Source organism: Drosophila suzukii, chromosome 2R (assembly GCF_043229965.1).
Source record: "Drosophila suzukii chromosome 2R, CBGP_Dsuzu_IsoJpt1.0, whole genome shotgun sequence".
Lineage (NCBI taxonomy): Eukaryota > Metazoa > Arthropoda > Insecta > Diptera > Drosophilidae > Drosophila > Drosophila suzukii.
In genome coordinates, this window is record NC_092081.1 from 15,830,858 (window position 1) to 15,851,396 (window position 20,539).

Here is a 20,539-nt window from a genome sequence, read left to right on the forward strand (position 1 = left end):
GGTCATTTGCTTTTACATCAGAACTAACCTAAGCATCCAGATATTCTAATCTTTATAAATTCCTAGTAAAATGAATTCTAGTCTTGTTTTACAATTGATATTGCTGTTGCCCATAGTTTTCGGCTATAACTACTGCAACAACAGAACCCATACGTGCAATAAGCGTAATACGGTACACTTCATGTGCCGACTGCACAGGTTTACTCCCGTCGGCAGCACTACCCGGTACTATGACACGGTTCCGGACACCCCGAACCTACAGACGGAAATATTGTCTATACTAAACCGTTTCCGGGACCAATTTGCGAGCGGCGAGTTGAGGACGAATGAGAACAGGACCTTCGAGAGGGCCAAACGGATGCGCTTGCTCATTTGGGATAAGGAACTGGGGTACATGGCTCGCGCCCATGCTTCCACCATATCCTTTGCCCACTCCGAATGTCGGTCAACCGAGCGATTCCCATACGTGGGTGAGGTCCTGGCGATGATGGTCCCCAAGGCCAAGCCTAAGCCCAGCCTTCGGACCGTAATGGAAAAGATGTTCAATAAGGTGTTCGAAGAGCACCTGCTGGTTCCGGATCCGGAGGGCCTACTCCAGGGCTTCGACCCCATCAGGTGAGCTTGGTTCATTCAGAAGGCAATGCCTTGGATAATCCCAGCAAGATTCTGCAGGGACTTCCACTGCGCGCACTTCACTAATATCATCAGCGATCGAGTCTCTCGCGTGGGCTGTGGTCTGGCCGTGGCCTCCAACTGCCGCCACGGGGCATCTCACAAGTGAGTAGGGTCCATACAACTAAAAGCGTTTATGTAGGTATAAAACCAAGGAACCAAAAACCAAACCCTTTCAAAGTGTACCTATGGCTTTAAAAATCGAAGAATGAACAAAATATTACAGTAATTCATCGTTAGACGACCGTATTTTGCAGAACACATCAATCTATACACAAGTAATAACATAATATTCAAACAGCAAGCTACCAACTATTTTTTTTAAATTAACTTGGACGCAAATTACAGTTTTTAGCTTGGTGTGGAGACAATATGATTTTTATAAAGTGTCCGAAAATATTTACATTTGTCTCGCATGCGTCCATATAGTGATTAAGATTAAATTTAAATCACAAAAACCAGTAGAACACATAAAAAACACGTGGTTTAATGTTGGGCCCTTTATGACCCTCTGTCAATTCATTGAGGGCTTAATTATTATGATTTGGTAACTGAATCCATCCTCGTTGATCGTCGTACTCCTCCAGCTATTGCCACTTTCTGACTTGCCACCTGGACTTCAGCAACTTAAACGGATCGTATGTCTATAAGGCTGGGGAACCTGGTTCTTGTGGTGACTGGCACACGACAAGCAGTAAAAAGTATACCAACCTGTGCAAGAACAATGGAGACCTTTTCCCCCATGTAAATATGTTTTTTTTTAATGCCATCACTTTAACCTATATTCTACGCAGGACCATGGCGACGAGGCCTTATGAGGTCTTTAATATATTCGTACATTTATATATTTTCTTCCCAAGAATGACTTTTGAATTTGATATCAATCGAAAGTTCATTTACTTTTAAATCAGGACTAAGCCTTACGTCTAGTTATTCGGTAACATTCTACACTTAATAAATTCTTAGTAAAGATGATCTGGAGATTTGTATTACCAGTGATATTGCTTTTGTCGCTGGCTTCCGGCTATAACTACTGCAACAACAAGACACATAGATGTGTCGTGAAGAACAGGGAGCACTTCATGTGCCGACTTGAGAAGTTCCCAGCTTACGGAGGCAAGACCAAGTTTCATGAAATCGTTCCGGACACCTCAAATTTTCAAGAAATGGCACTGGATTTGCTGAACAGTATGCGAAACCGTTTTGCGAGCGGAGAACTGATAACGAGTGCGAATAAAACCTTTGCGAAGGCCCGGCGGATGCGCAAGCTCATCTGGGACAAGGAACTGGGGTACTTGGCGCGCAGCCATGCATCCACGGTGTCCTTCATGCGCACGGAGTGCCGCTCCACCCAGAGGTTCCCCCACGTGGGTGAAACTCCTGCTGTGGTGATCGCAAAGAAAGAGATGGATATAAAGCAGATATGTGAAAAAGCGTTCAAAACGATGTTCGACGAATATCTGAATGTTACGGATCCGTTTGGCCTCCTCCATGCCTTCGATGCCGTCAGGTGAGTCCTGGCCAGATTGATAGTATTCCGAACTTGGGATAACCCTGAGTTGATACAGGGACTACTACGTGGGTCACTTTACCACCATTATTTCTGATCGAGCCTCGCGCGTGGGATGTGGGGTTGCCGTGGGTTCCAACTGCTTAGCGACTAACCAGTGAGTAATGTGGTATCCCTGTAGACAAGCTCTCATCCTTGATTCTCCGCTGATCCTCCAGATTCTGTTACTTTGTGACCTGCTACTTTGACTTCAATAATATACAGAGCTCGTATGTCTATAAGTCGGGTGACCCTGGGTCATCCTGTGACGATTGGGGCGTACATGGCAGCGATAAATATCCCTTTCTGTGCAAAAACAATGGCCAGATTTATCCCCACGTAAGTTTAAGTCTTACCCACTATGAGTATCATCACATTCACCCCGAATTTCCGCAGGATCACGGCCACAAATGGTAAAAGTCCTTTGTGAGGTGTTAATATATTCGTAAATTTATATATTTTCGTATGCTCTCGCCTAAGGGTTCTGAAGCACAGGAGACCAACTTTGAATACCCAGAACCTAGAACCCAAAATACAATCCTTACAATTCCTACGATCCATTTCGAATTAATTTCTAGGCTGATGCGAGTTTTGGGCTCTCTTCTTACACAGTTATTTGGAAAATGTACTGGGCTTCCTCGATTGGTTGTTCGATTTCCCATTTTTCTACTCATTTTACTTGTAATTTTCTACTTCCATCTAACAGCTAACAGACTTAGTCGGTTTTTGCTTCGCTATCGTTCGTGTATTATTCTTTTGTTTTGCAATTTTCAAGATAGAATCGAGTGGATTTGTCGAGTGAAACCAGCTTCATCTTCGGAAAAATTCTTTAGCATACACATAAAGCAAATATTGAACATTTAACGATTCTAAACAAGGACCATATAAACCTTCAGACTAACTTTTGCATATTCGTTTGTTCGAGTAAGTAAGGTTCGTATCGTCATTTCGATGAAGTTAACTTAGTTTCGCGATTGCTGAGTGCCTAGGCTTTTTCTTTTCCCAAAAACGCCACCGATTTGGGTCTAAAAACGAGCACAAAAGTGCCGACATGCTTATTCTACGGTTTTGCTGATGTGGATAACATTGACTAGTAGCGTTATCTATGCGGGTCTTCCGGTTTTACGAGTACGTACTTTCGCCTGGAACTCTCTTAAATTGTTTTGAAAACGCTAAGAGTTCGATTTGAAAATGCACTGGAATGCCGCTCATCTTACTCTTGACCTTTTCTGGGGTCGTGTTCAATCTACTAATCATCTTCTGTACATTTAGAAAAATACATATAAATATTATGGGGGTAAAGCAGCTAGGGGAATTCTTATGAAGAAGTCGGGATGACAAGCTCAAAAGGTTGGGCAAAAAAATGTTCAAGAGTCTTTTGAATGGGATATATAAATGTCCAAATATTCACCGATAAAGCGGTTAAAGAACACACTCAAGGATATTTAGATGTTCATCTGCAAGGTGGGTAATATTACCTATCAATTAATTTCGTAATTTCTTCGTCTCCATTCCTAATTGTCCATTCTGATTCTCCTAAGACCTACGGTTAACACCAAAAATATATATTTACCGCTTGATTCGCTGGTAGTTTCCCCCACTTTTAAAGCCCCTAAAGCGGCTAGCCAATTGGCATTCCATAAATGTTCCTTCCCTCGATTCCCGATTCCCTCTATAATAACGTATATCAGTGCAGCATTACCTTAAAATAATGTGCAAACATTCAGTGCTAATTACGTGAAATGACGCTTCCCTCAAAAACATGTACAATGCAGATAAATAATTGTAGTTGTTCAGCAAATCCTTGGGGAGTCCTTCGGATGTAGTCTCCCTACAAAATGTTGCATCCAGATCCGTGCATCACCTCGCTGATAAACATGGGCGTGCCTGCGCCCAACCCGCCATCCGTCTTCTGGTGTTCATTCTGGAAGATTTGGAAGAGGGTTTTCAGATCTGAAATTGGAGAACCCCATTTGATCATCTTACATCATCGTAGTCGCAGTCGAAGTAGTGACTCTGACACTCCATGCACCGACAGCTCTCGGACATTTTGCAGGTGATTCCCCACTGTTTGGCCAGGTCCTTGTAGATCTCCTTGCTCGTCTTGTTGCTCATCATCTCCGGGGTGAGCAGGCTGGTGTGGCAATTGGGCTGCTGACTCAGTTGGTTCTGCCGCCTTCCACTCCGCCCGCTCCGGGATGCAGTTGATCCGGAGGCGGAGCCGGTGCAGCAGGCCTCCTGGCACAACTGACCTGAACCAGATCCAGAACTCCCGTTGCCACCTGGAAGGGAGTTTAAGTATGTAAGTATAAGTCGATAATGTTATGAATTACATGAAAACTTCCATAACAAAAAGTTTTTAGAAATACACTACACTACAACAATTTTAAGCTTTTGATTTATAGGTATGGACTTCAAAATTAAAATGCGTAACAACGTTTTAAAACACCTATCGTGAAATAGGATTAAATCAGGCGGGAATATACCTTATTATATTCATTTTAAATACCAAATGGTATATTTCATAATGATTTCGATATTCACTTGTCCTAAACCAAGATATTATTATTATTTAGTATAGAACAATTGGTAATGTAATTTTTTCAAGGCAGTCCCTAAATAAGACTACTGAAGACTAAAAGATAGTCATGAAGAAAAAGCAAAGATCAACTTATAAAGCTCAAGAATTCGCGTCAAACACATCGGAGAACTCTAGTCTTTGGATTTGTATACACACAGTGGAAACTTTTTTAAAACACAATGCCACCAGATGGTTTCAGATCTTGCATACCTTCACTGTAGTTGGAATAACTGCCACGATTCAGGAGAGGATCGTAGAAGTTGTGGCCACCTCCGGATGAGGCCGCCGCCTGGCTGCTGGTGCTGGCACCATCCCCGTCGAAGGTCCCCTCGTGGCCAGCACCCTCGGCACAGGCTCGCTCCTCGCTGCACTGGGCACACTGGTCGTCCTGGCACTGGCCGCATTGATCGTCCTCCAATCCTCCCCCTGCTCCTCCTCCTGCATACCGATCCTCCGTACGGCGCGACGGCGAGGCCGCCATCTCCGTCTCCAGCAGGAACTCGTTGATGCTCAGCTGCTCCTCGTTGTCGCTTCGCAGTTCCAGTTCGGTGACGCCCTCGAAGATCTGCTCCCCGTCGTTGTTGTTGTTGGCGTTCTGGATGTGGATGCTGCTGTGGCTAGTGGCGCCGTTGTTGTTTAGGTTCTGCCTGCAGTCGGGATCATTGCAGAAGTCCCCGGCGGCAGCTGCTCCATTCCCGGCCAGCTGCTCCAAGGCGGCACTCAGCTGGGCAGCACTGTGCCGCGAGCTGTTCGCCGAGCTGCGCCGGCTGTTCTGATTCGGAGTGGCGCTGTCCAGAGACAACTGTCGCTGGTGCTGGGACAACCGAGTGTTCTGGAAGAGGAGAAAATATGTAGTAATAGACCATGGCTTATCCTTGTGTGAAATTCGTCGGTTCAAAGACCATTTAAGGAATCAATAACACTAACCCTTTTAAAATTAAAATAAACCAAACAAAATACACTGAGTCTTATTCATTTTGATAATTTTGTTCAACCATTGAAATTAAATTAAAGTCCTTTTTTTAATAAGGCGGTACAAATATCGGTTTCACAGAAAGCTTTCCGACTTTAAGAAAAAGACTTAAAACCAACTGAAAGAAGTGTTCCTTAAATCTCAGTAGATTTACTTCGAATTACATTACAGCTGGAGTTCAAGCAAAACATCCTTAAAACCGTCGGAGATTTTTTGTGAAAAATCAGATTATTTGCTGCTCGCCTACGAACCTTAGATAGATTTGAAATAAACCAATGATTGTGAAATACTAAACACAACTATCTGCTATAGAAAACCGAAAAAATTGAGGAAAGAGATCTAAGCATCCCTGATTCTTTGGTACTATGCTTCTAAAAAGTTCTCGACTTAAGGTAGGAACTCCAGATCCTTGGTGGACTCACCTCTTCTAGCACATGCTCGTAGGAAGGCGGCGGGGTGGTGGGCACGGTATCCCCATCAGTATCCGTCAATGATTCGTTGATGCACGGAGTGCGGCTCTGGTTAAGATATCCTGCAATGAGCCATAAGTTTAGTACTACACGTCTAACAACAGGGGTGTTACAAATTTACAATCATTCCTATTTAACTCTGACTTTACTTAGGAGTTTATAAAAAAGGTGAGTGCAACAGTAGTGGGAAGTTTCGTGCGTGGAGTACAAGTTATTGGAAAAATTTTAATAATTAACTACCCAGTCAAGATTGTGCTTAGCATGCAATTTACTACACAGAAAAAAGGAGCTGCCAAATAATTTTGAAAAGACTATCTTAGATGTCCTTTACGATTATCTATATAATTCTAAAACGTTAAATATTATAATTTATATAATAGGCAACTTCTGGTTGATATAATCAAAATCAACATTGCCTTGATTGACGAAATTAAAATGTTGGTTGCTTGAAACCAATTTGATATACTATACTATACTATTTTTCATGTTTAGAACACTTTACATTGGAAGACACTGTCTATAATAAAGACCAGGTGTAAACTTTTAGGTAAACTTAATGAAGTTCTACGAAAATGAAAATTTAATTGTGCTAAGTATGTTGTATATTTCATATAACAACACAATCCTCAAGAATATCCCTTTTCTAGCTTTTGAAAAGAAAATGTTCCGTATAGCTAAAATAATACTATTTTTGGCTGTATTTTTTATGCCTAGTACTCGCATCATTTTTTATGGTATCCCAATGGGATGACCCACTTAGGATGCATTTGTTCCCTGTGTGTAGGATGCTACTGTGTCCAATCCTTACCCATTCGCATGGTGTTGTTGGTGGTGGGCGGCAGGAGCAGCTTGCGCTCGCTGCTCAGCTGGCCGAGACTGCTGGAGTCCGCGAGATCGAGGCTGGAGCTGCTACTGGCCTCCACCGCCTCCTGGAGGGGCTGCGGATGCGGCTGCTGCTGGCTCTGGGCGCCCAGGAGCGCCTCGTTCACCTGCGGATCGGGATCGTGCTCCTGCGAGGTGCTCCGCGAACTGCCCATCCGGAACTTGAGCTTGAAGGGCGCCATGGGCGTCGTCTCGGGGTCCACCTGCTCCTCCTTTGCCGCTGGCTTATGGTTACCTTTCTACTGCGATTGCTTTTCTATTCGAACGGGCATTGGATGTTGCGGCAGACTTGACAACATCGAAAATTACGGAAGAAGGTATAGAAATTACGGAAAATACGGAAGTAGAGCGAGTGAGAGAGATAAAGAGGGGGAGGGCTTAGCAACAGATTTACAATACGGTTCTATATCAGAGGCGGTGACTTGATTACGAGCAAAGAGTAATAAACACAGATTTTCCATCGAATTCACATTTACGCCAATATTAATTGATTTGGTTGAATGAACATGTTGGGTTTTCAGCTCTTCTCGCTTTTTCATTAGTGGCATGCAATGGTATTGGTTTAGCTTAATTAAAGTGTAGCTTTCAGCGCAAATTACCTGGTTGTCCGAAAGCAATGAACTGTAATTAGATAATGGAAAAATTTTGCATGTGAGTGACTAATTTTCGGAAGATATAATATAGTAAGTACCTACAGGTATATTAAGTTCAAAACAAGTTACTAGATTACAACTTTATATTTTAACCTAATGAACGCCTATTTCCGAATGTATTTCCAAATAAACTTTCATACTCAAGAGGCCTGAAAAATAGAGCCCAAAAATTAAAAATGGTCTTTTGGGTCATTTTTAAGCACCTCATAGAGAGTAATGGATTTTTGGTACTTAAGTTCTTCCGAATTTTTAAAGTACATATTATAATATATATATTATAATTATCTTTCCAATTTGTAGCTTTACCACATCTGATTTTCTACAAAGGTTTCACAATTGACCCCTTTTGCACCCTCACACCTGAGCTGTTTATAGTTTCAGTGCGAAGAAAATTTGGGTAACCGCCCTTCCGCCCCTTTGTCATTATTATGCAGATTGCTCCAAAACCCACTTTCGCAGGCCCATCCAAAGGATACAAGATGCACAAAGTCTGTCTTTGGCGCACAGGCAAACTATTATTATGCTTATTGCGCCGAGGAAGCTCATTAAGTCTTGGATGGAAACGTCCTTGAAGGATGTGCATGTGCATGTGCATCTGCCCCATGTGTGTGTGTGCATGCATCCCAATTAAGCCAGCGGTGTTTCGTCTATTTGCATACCGATATCCATCAACTTTTGATTGATAATCCATCACCGAACAGGTGAAATGATGGCCACACATAATTCAGCAAACATTTAACTTGGCATATTTGCCGACAATAAACTGCCAATTGGCGGTGTTGACTCGGCAAGCAGAATCATACGGAACTGCTGATTGGATGCACGCAAATCCCCAATCCCCAATCCCCAACCCCAATCCCCATCCCGTGGACTCATCACCCCGAAGGTTGAACAATAGCATGGAGCATGGAACCTCCCGCCAGCTTCTGAATCAGACCGCCATTCCCCGTTCCACAAAATCATCCATATGCCAAGCATTTTGTGTGCGAATTATTCTTGCTTCGGCATTGTTTGATTTGTGGGTCGGGCAAAAAGATTCTGGTCTTTCGACTGTGACTGAACATACACTCCACATAGACAATTAAGTTCAACTTGTGAAAATTTTAACTTTGAGTTAAGAACATATGCAAGTGATTATTAACTCTTTGTTAAAAGTCTCAAAAATAATTTGCAACCATACAATAGATCTCTAGGGATCTGAGTATAAATGATTTACTTTCAACCAGAGCTCCCAAAATGTGCTCAATCATTTATCCCTAGCCTGTCAGTCTCAGCTCAAAACAGGAAAAAAAAACCAAAAAATTATGAAGCTCAGTCTCTGGTCAAGCAAAGAAACTATTTTTGTTTCACTCGTGCTAGGTATCTGCACGTTACTAGATCAAAAACACATGAAAGTGTCCTAAAATAACATTTGGGACCTGTGTCAAAATTATATTAACCGCGAGTTATTCAGAGGATGACTTTATTTGTGACAATAAACAGAAAGAAAGGGAAACAACATCAGTTCACTCCTCTCCTAAAGAATATAACGAAAGAATATAGCGAATTCTTCAGAACAAGATGATTATCCCATTTAATTTATGGTCGTTTACCTATAAACTGAGATATTCATAAATTTTATCACAAAACACTATGGCAATTTGTTTGTTTGCAATTTTCGTTAAGATGTTAAAAATTTAAAGCAATATAAGATAATTTGCATTTACAAGATTTTTTACATTGAGAGTGTCTTGCGATTCCATTTTTCATAGGGTCCTAAAATAACAGATCTTTTTCTGGGCACACTTTTTTCTAGTTTTGCTTTCAACACATAATAAATCGTTTTCATAATATATGTATTATCTTATATTCATTTGTAAATACAGCAGTGATGCAGTGAACAAAAACATCGACCTACATAAGTAATCACGAAGTATTGTTCTTCCGAATTTATAATGTATGGTTGCGTACTTTTAGTCATCACTAAAAGTGATTTTAAAAACAAAGGTTTTCTGTTGCGCTATAGATTGAAAATATTTTTGGAAACTATCATTTCAAAGTGGCTTGTAGTAGTACGACTTTAAATACCAATTGAGGTAGGTGTCCTTCGATAGGCGGTCATGGCAGCAACAGTTGGCATTGGGTGGGGGCCACCGCCTCCTCGGATGCATATGCATTTCCGAGAAATGGATTATGAATTGTTCATGAGTCGCGGGACATTGGTGGTGTGGGGGAGGCGCAGGAGTGCTTTAATATGGAAGCCAGCTTAATCTTTAATCGAAACTTTTGACTTTGAGCAATGGCAGAGCGCATTTGGCATTCTCATTAATTTCACAGCGGACAGGCAGCGAGGTGCGGGAATCGCCCCCTAGTTTTACGGCCCGGACAGTTGGCTACGTGGTTGTGTCATCCTGCAGTAAATTGTTTTTCCCTGCTCCTGTCGTAAACAGGGGCATTAAAAACTTGACTTGACTTGGCTTGACTCGGCCGTCGGGTTGAGGTTGCAGCTCATCCCAGTTGGATTCGATACCTGGGCCATATTCGGCCAATGCCGTATATAAATAGTGGATTGACCCAGTTGCTAAAACGAAACACTACCATTGTTGCATCCGCCTGCCAGAATCAGAACTGGAATCAAAATCAGAATCAGAACAAGAGTCACGAGCAGAGGTCCTGTCAGTCGCAAAAGCGAACAAGTGCAGCCTGTTTGCATTGCAATTGACGCCAGCAAGGTCACTTCTTATCCCGGGCTTAGCCTCCCGCCACTTTCTGGATAATGGTTACGATATTTAAATGTCCTTTTTCGCTGCACCCCCCTCCTACGCGCAGCTCACTCTGATTAAAACGCTACCCACTTCGTGGCCATCAGCATAAAATATACACTGAAGGAATACACTGAACCGCAAAAAAGCGTAGGTGTAGCATGTCACCTTTAAAAAACCTATTATGGTGAAGATATGGTCTAAGGTGTTGAAGGCAAAATACAAGTCTGCATAAAGACTTTTGGTTTTTTATTACTTTCAAAGGTGTCTAAAAGTATGCAGTAAAAAACAAGAATAGACTCTATATTCGACGGCTTCGATTTTAGATACCCGGGAGTGTGAGGAAGATGGAGATATGCATGCAGCAAATCGGCAACACGCCACCTAGCGTCAATTCCTTTATTTGCCTATAACTTTTTAATTTATGGCCCGATCTCAACAATTATTGGCACATAGATGGGCATTGATTAGAAGAACAAACTGCCACTTGTATTTTTAAAAAATAGACAGACAGATTTATCGACAGATTTAGCTTTTGTGGACGTTATAGTACGCGTGGCCCTTCGATGAAACAAAGTTGCTTGGTCACGGCTAGAACGACTCGGTTTGTGTTCGCGATCAAGAATTTATATACTCAATATGGTAGGAAACGCTTTTTCTACCTGTTACATACTTTTGGACGGGTCTAATATACCCTTTTACTCTACGAGTAACAGATGTAATATAATATCGTCTTTTGAAATGAATTCATAGGAATCTATTTTCGAAATATTTTGTTGCATACTTTTAGACACTTCCGTGAATGATTTCAAGCCCTTGGCTATTTCTAAGGTACCTTGTATTTGAAATTCCTCTTAAAACCTTTATTATAAGTCGTTTTCTATCCCATTACGATGTCAAGTTTTTCTCTCTGCCGCATAGTCAAATTGCTGGCCATAAAATCAGTCGGAAAGTGAGCTCTTTGCCATTATCGAGAAGCGTTTGCCACCGCGAAATGAATATTTTAGCTGCGTTTTTTACGCTCAAGTGCTCGTTGAAGTACTTTGTGGATTTTTGGGGCATTGGGTGCGGCACAATTACACAAATTGGATATTAATTGGCTGCTCCTGGTCCGACTCCTGCTCGACTGCCCGATCCCGCCGACACTCGGACCGCAATTAGTGGACATCGAAGGGCGCCCAGGTAAACAAATACGGGCTTGGGGGATGAGATGAATTGATAAGGGGGTGTCGTGTCCTTCGCCCCAGGATATCGATATCGAGGTGGTGGCGAGGCGATGATGGAATGCCTGGCCGGGAACATGGCATCATCGCCATAAGGACAGATGTGGCATGGCTCGGGAAAGCTGATACCTAATTGAGCAAACAGCTTGGGGCTTCAACTCGCATTGGGTGGGTCAGTCGTTGCTTGTTTTTCCCCCATTATTCGCATTTTTCCTTTGTGTCCAGCCCGTTACGAAAAATCGAAAACACAGGCGACCAGGCGACTTTGCAGCCTTGGAGCGCCGAAAAGCAAAGGATAAGGGAGTCTCACCTGACGACGGGGATTTACAGCCGGATCGGATGAGGATTAGTTGGCGCCCTGAACGAGGACTTCTGGTTATTCCCGATTTCGTTGCAACTCAGACGAGAATCACATTGCCTCATTGCGTTTTGGGATAAATACGGTTTGGGTTTTGTTTGAGACACACAATAATCCACTGGGCCTTCTGATTGCCACAGACTGCGGAAAGCTGGCCGAAGGACCAAGCTTTTATTGTCTAAAGGCGATGGGAGCTTTTTTGGAGCACGGAGCATGCAGCTTGCGAAAGTCCTACGCCTGCGCCCAAAACCTTCCGGCATTTGGAATCCATTGTTTTGCTTCGCACAGACCATCCTCGCACCCTCTGCTTTGGCCCCAAATTCGCGTGAAAGCCCACGGTTGGTAGCCCCCGTGGGTTTACACCCCCTTCCAGGAACACCCAGACACAAAAAATACCGCAAAAATACCGATTAGGGGTGTATTTCAACGAGACTTAAATGGATAGAACCTAATTTCTAAACATGTTTTATTTAAGGTTAATGCAAGCCATAGTACTACTCCATTTTTAGACGATTCCTTAAAACGGGAAAAGTTTTAAAGAACACAATGAACCATGAGTAACCATAGCTTACACATAAAGGGTATAGTTACGTTAGGGAAGGTCTACAATGATGTCATGTTCTTTGCACTATCAACAAAGTATTCCCCGTAATACTTACGAGGCATATAACAATTGAAACGGGAGTAAGGATTCTTGTTATAATCGTGAACCTGCCAAGAAAATGCCTTTGTTATTGTTTTATATCTAATTAAAGCCGATATATTCTAAATTAAATTTGTACTTTAACTGTATCTTTTTAATATTAAGGTTTAAAATGTAAGAGAACTAAAATTCATCTTTATTTTTCACTAAGTTTACGTTTGATTTCAACTTTGCCGCTATTGCTGTCGCAACTGGTGTAGAGTGCGATCCATAAGTAGTAATTACCAGCAGTTATCCAACCAGGATTCCACTTATTAACATAGAAAATAATATTTTTTACCCAGTAAGTTTCCTGTGGCAAGGGATATACGGTTTCATTCTCAAAGTCTAGGTTGGTGCTTATGCCCGTCTCAAGCGTGGTACTGATATATGGATTGAAAAACTCCCTTAGAGCGGTGCAGAAGAGCCTCATGATAATTTCGAAAAATTCAGAGTCCGTTCCTTTAATCTTGAAAAATTGCACCGTCACTTTATGTGAATCACTGAGATCCCCCAGAAGAGTAATATTTTGTGAAATTAGTCCTGACCAACCACCTTGACTGAATTCAAACCCCCAGTATAGACTTCAACCCACTCATGCTCAACATTGAAGTGTGCACCGTCCTAATTAATTTTCAGACTGTTAAGAAAATGGTTTAAAAAAAGTTTTAGAGTACCCTATCATCCAAACAGCGGAGCAGACGAACACTATCCATAAACTTAGCATATTTCGCCTAACTTTGCACTTAACTTCTCAACTGTTCTTTAGAAGGAATAAACCTGACTATAAACAGACTCGTGTGCTTGTACACATAAAATAAGATTTTTTAGTTTACAAGAAATGATTACGAAGCCTTACAGGTGTATTTAAACACATGGGAATGCATAACACAGCCGACAATTTTGCCAAAACCTTTACCTTTTCAGTCAGAAGTTTGTAGCAAACCAATACAGTGTAAAGTATTTATTTTATTATTTATATTCTTGATCAGGAAGAGTTGATTTAACTATGCTAGTCTGCCTTTTGTTTGCCATTTTTGGCATAGAGCTGTTTTATTTAAGTTTTACTAAATTTATAGTATCTCGCTTTTTCAATATGGACAAACAACTGGAAAAGCTTAGTACATTTTATATTTACAGTACCAACATACATAACCAACTTTTTTTTAATCAATAAATATAATAATAAATATTTAAATGCAAATTGTTATTTTCCTGGGTACACACGGAATATCTATTTCCTTTTAAGTTTAGCTTGGAAGGCAATATTACCGCCAGGTGATCCGTCCTTACTTAAGACCGAAACATTAATGTTGTAGGAACCAGGAAGTACCCACCAAGGTAACTTCCATTTGTTAAGGTCCAGCACGATGTCCTTCATCCAGTAAGTACCTTTTGGGATGGGACACAGCTTTCCATTCTTAAAATCCAAGTTGGTGTTCTCGCCCGTCTTAAACGTAGTTTTGATATAAGGATCATAGAACTTCTTGATAGCGTCGCAGATGTTCATAGTTATGAGTCCCGGAAAGTCCAGCACGCTTAAAAGTCCGTTAGTCTTCTTGACATCCACCGACACGCGTTGTTCATTGGATAGATCTTTCAGATATGTAACGTTACCTGAAATTAATATTGGGGCTCGACCAGATGTCCGTACATCGGTGGAAATCAAATTTCCAGGTTGGTTTTTTATAGACAAATCAACAACATTTAATTTGGCGTCCTTGTTCAATAAAATATGGTTATAGAAAGGTAATGAAAAGGCTGTAGATAACTTACTATAAAAACCACGAGGCAAAAAAACGTTATACTTAGTAGATTTCGTCTCATGTTAGGTATAAATGGTTTAACTTGTAAATTGTTCTATATAGAGAATGAGCCGTCTCTTTATATACCTTTCTAGCTGACTGCAAGCTCGTGGGCTAGCATAATACAATTTTTTCTAATTTATACAATTCGTTTAAGCTACGACCCCTATCGAATTGATCAAATTGGCGATACAGAAAACTGCGCTAGTTTTTCACATTTAATATTTGTAATATTCTTACACTTAGATAACTAACATTGAAAGCCATGTTTAAATATTTATATTTGCATGTTATAATCATTTGTGAAAAGGACTATATCTGTTTAAGACTAACTAAATCCTACCGTCACGTGTTCCGTTTTTATTGAAGGTAGTAAAATTAACGATGCTATTATTGAGGTCAAGCCCGATGTCTTTGACCCAGTAATTACCCCTTACAAAAAGGTACTGCTGTGTAGATTGAAAAACTCACTCAAAAACTCAAACTCAATAAACTTAACATATTTCGCCTAACTTTGCACTTAACTTCTCGACTGTTCTTCAGACGGAATAAATCTGACTGTTAATACAATAAACTGATTCTAAATTTGAATGCTTGTACACTAATATAAGCTTTTATAGTTCACAAGAATTGATTACAAACCCTAATAGCTTAATTTTAACTCCTGGTTATGCATAACTTAACCAATATTTTTTAACAATTCCTTTATTTTTTGAAAGGGAATTATAATTTTGGTGGGAAGTTTGTAGCACGGAGAAAATAACGTTTACATCTCTATACTGTGTAAAGGGTTCAATTCTAAACATTCTTGACCAGCATCACTGGAAGTGTTGATTTAACCATGTCCTCCTCCATTTTTTGCCATTCTTAGCAGAGAAGCAACTTAAACTATTTTTCATTATTTCACACTGTTTCTTCCATCCAGGAAATTTTATAAATTTCTAGTATCCCGCGTTGATTCAATATGTACGCGAACGTCTAATGTGGCAAAATTATTGTAATAATAATAATTGTAAACAACTGAGAAAGTTTTGTACATTTAATATTTATAGTATTCTAACATAACCAACATTATTTTAATCAATCTATAAATATTAAAATTTAATATGTTATTTTCCAGGTACACACGGAATATCTATTTCGTTATAAGCTTTGCTCGGAAGGCAACATTACCGCCATGTGATCCGTCCTTGTTGAAGACCACAACATTAACACTGTAGGAACTAGGAATCAGCCACCAAGGTGAATTCCATTTATTAACGTCCAGGACTATGTTCTTCATCCAGTAAGTACCTTTTGGGAAGGGGCAAACCTTTCCGTTCTTAAAATCCAAGTTGGTATTCTCGCCCGTCTTAAACGTAGTTTTGACATAAGGATCAAAGTATTTCTTGATAGCGTCGCAGATGTTCATATTTATGAATCCCGGAAAGTCCATCACTAGTCCGCTAGTCTTCTTGACATCCACCGACACGCGTTGTTCGTTGGATAGATCCATCAGATATGTTACATTACCTGAAATTAATTTTGCGGCACGATCTGATGTGCGTAGGTTGGTGGAAATCAAATTTCCAGGATGATTTGTAACAGACACATCAACAACAACCAAATTAGTGCCCTTGTTTAATGAAATACGGCTATAGAAAGGTAATGAAAATGCTGCAGATAACTTAACCGCGAGGCAAACTAACGTTAAGCTTAGCAGAATTCGTCTCATTTTGGCTGCAATTGGTTTAACTTCTGAACTGTTCTACAGAGAGAATGAGCAGTCTTTTTATATACCTTTCTAGCTGATTGCAAACTCGTGGGCTTGCATAATAACTATTTATCTAGTTTATAAGAATTCGTTTAAGCTACTTTTAAACTCATGGATATGCATAAAATAACCGAAAGTGTAAGTGAATAGATTTCGGTGGTCTTCAATAAATATAACCTTTAACAAAATAACTTTAAAATGTTTAAAATTGAGATTTGACGTAAAAATTCTAGGAATTCCTTCTAGCCACGCCCATTCTCACGCCGTTAAATCGTTGAAGTCTGTTTTTATTACTTAATAAAAAGGCGTTGTGAGTAACGATTTAAATCTTTAAAATTTGATTACACTTTTTTTCTCGAATAAACAGTTAAAAGGACCAAGTAGGCATATATCGATTTGGGAAAAAGCCATAAACAGCTTTTTTCAACTGTGAGTTCCTTTTTCTAAGAATCCTTACGTAGGTCAATTTTTCTGTGAACACATTTAAAAAACGGGCACTGAAAGCGAAAAAGATGTTCTAGCATACATCGAGGTAAATAATTAAGGTCTTATTTTGTAACACAGTGTAAATAGCTTTGAAAGTCATGTTTAAATATTTACATATACATATTATAATTATTTATGACTATATCGGATCAACTTTAACTTGTAATTTAATTCTACCGCCAAATGTTCCGTCTTCATTGAATATCGTAAAACTAACGATGTAGGATCCAACGCGCCACCAGAACGTCTTCCACTCATTTATGTCAAACACGATGTCCTTGACCCAGTAATTGCCTTTTTGCAAGGGGCACAGCTTTCCTTTTTTAAGGTTCAAGTTGGTGTTTTTGCTCGTAAGCGTGGTTTTAAGGAAAGGATCAAAGAATGCCATGATAGCTTCGCAAATTCTCCGGTTTTTCACTCCCGGAAAGTCCACCACTTCGTTGTTATCAAGCCTTAAAATATCCACTGACATCCGATGTTTATCGGTAAGATCCTTTAGAATTGTAATGTTACCAGAAATTGGACTTGGATTGCGCCCATATGTGCGTAGACTGGTAGTTATCAAATTTCCAGGATGGTTTGTAAGTAGCATATTATAGACAATATCGAATTTAGCGTCCTAATATGATGGAAAAAGTAATAGAATTGTTTAAAAAAATTCCTTTCTACTTACTATCATGACAGCGAAGCAAACCAACACTAAAACTAACAGATTTCGTCTCATTTTGGGCTTAAATGGTTTAACTTCTAAACTGTTCTAGTGAGAGATTGAGCAGCTGGTTTATTTATATCCCATTCCAGGCGGTTGTCATTTCGTGGGCACGCAAAATTGTGACTCCTAAGATATGATTGTAAATTCAAAAAACTGCCTGAAAAGTATAAAATGCTAACTCACGAAAATGCCTAATAATTCTAATAGAGTAAGTGAATAGATTTCGGTGTGTTCACAATAATATTATATAAAGGTTTTATAGTGGCGTAACTATCCCGATGTGTCGCCATGTTAAAAGATTTTACAAAAGGATTTATTACCATGCCAAAAATTAATGCATTAAAAAGTTAAAAGCAACTTGTACGCGCTAGTCTGAGAAACAGTCGCTCTGGCGGCAACATTTTAAAAGACTTCTCAGTGTTTTATTTAATTTCTTAATATCAATCGGGATGCGAGGAATGGTTTCAAACAGATCAAAAAGTTCCTAAGATCCGACTTTAAATCCATAAAACTGCTTTAAAAGTTTTCATTTTATTGTGATGGATTCGGCGTGATTAATTTAGATTCTAAATTTTAGAAGAATGGGTATCACAGAATAGCCTCTTTCACATTTACGGGAGAGTCTGGTACAGGTGCAAAAGAGCTAGTATCCCTGGGTTACTGTTCTTTATACTCTCATCAGCACAAAAGTGGATCATTAAAAACCATCCATTATAGTATATAATTCGTATTATAAGCAGAGACAATTGAGTAAACTTTTAAGGTAACCATCCTTCTAGACAGACGCTATTTGAATACTTTTCATCTATGGTGTATTTATTTCACTAGGATTTGATTCTTTTTCGATTTCAACAGCAGTCGTGGATCATTTTTGTATCGCACAAATATTTCGCTTTTAAAAACATCAAACTTCCGGCGATTCGCGTTGTTCTGCTGCTCTCGCCAAGCCGGTCTCGCCTGCTTTCTTTGCAATCCCCAGTGGCCGGTGAAAACGGGAGAAAGTACGTAGAACTGATACCCAGCTATATGCATCTCATACACCTGCAGAAACATGTAAGTAAGTGGACCAAACCCGATTCAAATTCCAAGTATAATTTCTACTCACTTGGGAGTTCCTTGTGAACCCGTAGCCCAGAAATCTTTCGTCGTGTGCTGGTGCGTTGTCCACAGCAATGTAAAATGGTTCATACAGAAACTCAAAGTTCGTTACAATATGGCTGACAGATACCTCCGTCTCGTTTGTGTTTGTGGACAGCCATCTGAAATACAAGTATTTAAGTAGAATTCATTTTCTAAGACTTATTGAGAAAAACGTACTTGGAGAAGTTAGTCGCATATTGGTTGTAAATAAACACCTTTTCGTGAAAAGGCCTAGCAAGTCCCTTCCTTATCAAGCGGATCAGGGCGTTCTTGGAGCGGGGAAACGTCGCTCTTACGTCGATTTCAAATGTGGGGATTACGTAGGCACAGCTCTTGGAGCAATTGGCTGTCCTGAAGAAGTGGTTCAGCTGGGGGACACTGTTCGTGCTGGGCACAATGTCGATGTCGGTGAGAAAGACATACTTCGTCTGACAGCCCTTGCGCGCCAGGTTCCGCATATGGTTCTGGGGATAGGTGTTCCTCTGTCGCCACTGCAGCGTTCTCAGGGAGCGGAACTTGAGCAGGGACTTGAGCGTTCTATCCGGGTACTGGCAGTCAAACTTGCCTTTCATGTTCAGCGGCACAGCCAACACACGGGGCAAATTGTTGAAGTCCCTCGGCATGAGCAGGTGAAAGGTGGCATTCTCGCGTATGTTGGCAAAGCACAGGCGCATGTAGGTGACGAAGTATTGCAGGACAAGAAACTCTTCTTGACCGGCGGCAAAAACGGCCACGGACATCTTGCCCTGCCAATTGGCAGCCACCTGGGGTAGCGAATTAAGGCGCTCCACCGAAGTCTGGGTGGCCAGGCAAACCAAACTGCCGTCCGAGGTATCCATGTACTGTTCGCCCAGCAAAGCGAAATCCTTGATCATGTACAGCTGCTGATTGTCCCACCGTCCGTAGCTCAGGTCAATGTTCTCGAAGGCCAGAGATGCAGAGTTGTTGGGAGCCACAAAACCATCCAAATTATTTAGCGGCTGCAGCATAGCATAGGCAATATCCGCATGCTAGGGACACTCTGCCGCCGCAGGACTACGAGGAGTGGCCTCTGGAGGCGGACACCTCTGCGGAGCATCACCTCCTGCCGGGGGATACACCTTCATAAGCCAGAATATATTGACTGAGAGGAGGGCTAGCACAATTTTCAGCGAACTCCAGTTTGATATGTGGCACTGGGAGAGAGGACAATAGTCAGTATGATATCCTTAAAAAGCAATTTTTAAATTACCATTGTTCGAGCAACACGAGTATCACAAAGCAGTTACTTATCAGGAAAACACAACCTTAATTACGATATAATTGTAATCGTTTTAATTTTTCATAATATACGTTAAAAATATCCTTGCAGTGTGACCGTGGCCTATGCCTATGAAAATCTAACCGTTTCTTATGAAATACTGAAAATATACTGTTCCACTTCAGTTTACCGACTAGTTACAATGGAAATGTTTATTAGGAATATAATTAGTTAGACTTTTCTTTGAACTCTCCTGCAAACCATATGATTCATAAAATTCTAGAAATTATAGTTGTAAAATAGTGTTGTTGCTTCATTTTTGTTTAAGGTGTAAGAGCATGATTTATTTACCATGAAATTCATTTGTAAAGTGTATTATTTATTTTATATGGCCATCAATACTTTTAAAGGTATTTAAAAAGTTCTTCGAACAATATGCTGTAAAAAGATGTTTTTTGCAATTAAATCATTTAATCGGTTTGAAGAAAATTAACACAATTATTTGCAGAATTCCAAAGAAATTGATATTTTTGAATTGTATTAACACTGTAACCGGGAGCTCTACGTAAAAACCAAACGTTAAAACCCTTTCAAATTAATTTCTACTGTTCCATTTCCC

The 20,539-nt window shown here is 40.4% G+C and overlaps 6 protein-coding genes across 9 annotated transcripts; 2 read left to right on the forward strand and 4 right to left on the reverse strand.

The window, feature by feature from the left end:
- The first annotated feature begins 7 nt into the window (after window positions 1-7).
- LOC108009937 (venom allergen 3-like) lies at window positions 8-1,592 on the forward strand. The gene is made up of 4 exons (XM_017074680.4): window positions 8-615; window positions 673-777; window positions 1,260-1,416; window positions 1,467-1,592. The coding sequence occupies exons 1-4, from the start codon at window positions 71-73 to the stop codon at window positions 1,488-1,490; spliced, it is 831 nt and encodes a 276-aa protein (XP_016930169.3). The 5' UTR covers window positions 8-70; the 3' UTR covers window positions 1,491-1,592.
- LOC108009938 (antigen 5 like allergen Cul n 1-like) lies at window positions 1,585-2,774 on the forward strand. 2 transcript variants are annotated; one of them, XM_065863729.2, is made up of 5 exons: window positions 1,585-1,609; window positions 1,669-2,182; window positions 2,241-2,339; window positions 2,401-2,560; window positions 2,618-2,774. In XM_065863729.2, exons 2-5 carry the CDS (start codon window positions 1,755-1,757, stop codon window positions 2,636-2,638), a joined length of 708 nt encoding a protein of 235 aa, XP_065719801.2. In that variant the 5' UTR covers window positions 1,585-1,609; window positions 1,669-1,754; the 3' UTR covers window positions 2,639-2,774. The 2 variants fall into 2 exon arrangements, with proteins under 2 accessions (XP_065719801.2, XP_016930170.3); XM_017074681.4 differs by having other exon boundaries at window positions 1,594-2,182.
- On the reverse strand, window positions 2,654-12,250 carry LOC108009935 (uncharacterized). 2 transcript variants are annotated; one of them, XM_017074676.4, is made up of 7 exons: window positions 12,055-12,250; window positions 7,727-7,748; window positions 7,054-7,415; window positions 6,198-6,307; window positions 5,013-5,634; window positions 4,208-4,503; window positions 2,654-4,145 (listed from the first exon to the last, which is right to left on the reverse strand). In XM_017074676.4, the coding sequence occupies exons 3-7, from the start codon at window positions 7,307-7,309 to the stop codon at window positions 4,053-4,055; spliced, it is 1,377 nt and encodes a 458-aa protein (XP_016930165.3). In that variant the 5' UTR covers window positions 7,310-7,415; window positions 7,727-7,748; window positions 12,055-12,250; the 3' UTR covers window positions 2,654-4,052. The 2 variants fall into 2 exon arrangements, with proteins under 2 accessions (XP_016930165.3, XP_036668912.3); XM_036813017.3 differs by having other exon boundaries at window positions 7,054-7,657.
- A 1,708-nt stretch (window positions 12,251-13,958) lies between these two features.
- LOC139352558 (uncharacterized) lies at window positions 13,959-14,674 on the reverse strand. Of its 2 annotated transcripts, none has more exons than XM_070995132.1 (2): window positions 14,561-14,674; window positions 13,959-14,504 (listed from the first exon to the last, which is right to left on the reverse strand). In XM_070995132.1, the coding sequence occupies exons 1-2, from the start codon at window positions 14,609-14,611 to the stop codon at window positions 14,019-14,021; spliced, it is 537 nt and encodes a 178-aa protein (XP_070851233.1). In that variant the 5' UTR covers window positions 14,612-14,674; the 3' UTR covers window positions 13,959-14,018. The 2 variants fall into 2 exon arrangements, with proteins under 2 accessions (XP_070851233.1, XP_070851234.1); XM_070995133.1 differs by having other exon boundaries at window positions 13,959-14,401; window positions 14,561-14,633.
- Window positions 14,675-16,912: 2,238 nt separating this feature from the next.
- LOC108009161 (uncharacterized) lies at window positions 16,913-17,600 on the reverse strand. Its single transcript, XM_017073269.4, has 2 exons — window positions 17,502-17,600; window positions 16,913-17,447 (listed from the first exon to the last, which is right to left on the reverse strand). The coding sequence occupies exons 1-2, from the start codon at window positions 17,550-17,552 to the stop codon at window positions 16,968-16,970; spliced, it is 531 nt and encodes a 176-aa protein (XP_016928758.3). The 5' UTR covers window positions 17,553-17,600; the 3' UTR covers window positions 16,913-16,967.
- A 735-nt stretch (window positions 17,601-18,335) lies between these two features.
- LOC108009160 (beta-1,4-glucuronyltransferase 1) lies at window positions 18,336-20,058 on the reverse strand. Its single transcript, XM_017073268.4, has 4 exons — window positions 19,912-20,058; window positions 18,858-19,855; window positions 18,646-18,799; window positions 18,336-18,581 (listed from the first exon to the last, which is right to left on the reverse strand). The coding sequence occupies exons 2-4, from the start codon at window positions 19,667-19,669 to the stop codon at window positions 18,357-18,359; spliced, it is 1,191 nt and encodes a 396-aa protein (XP_016928757.2). The 5' UTR covers window positions 19,670-19,855; window positions 19,912-20,058; the 3' UTR covers window positions 18,336-18,356.
- Window positions 20,059-20,539: the final 481 nt, after the last annotated feature.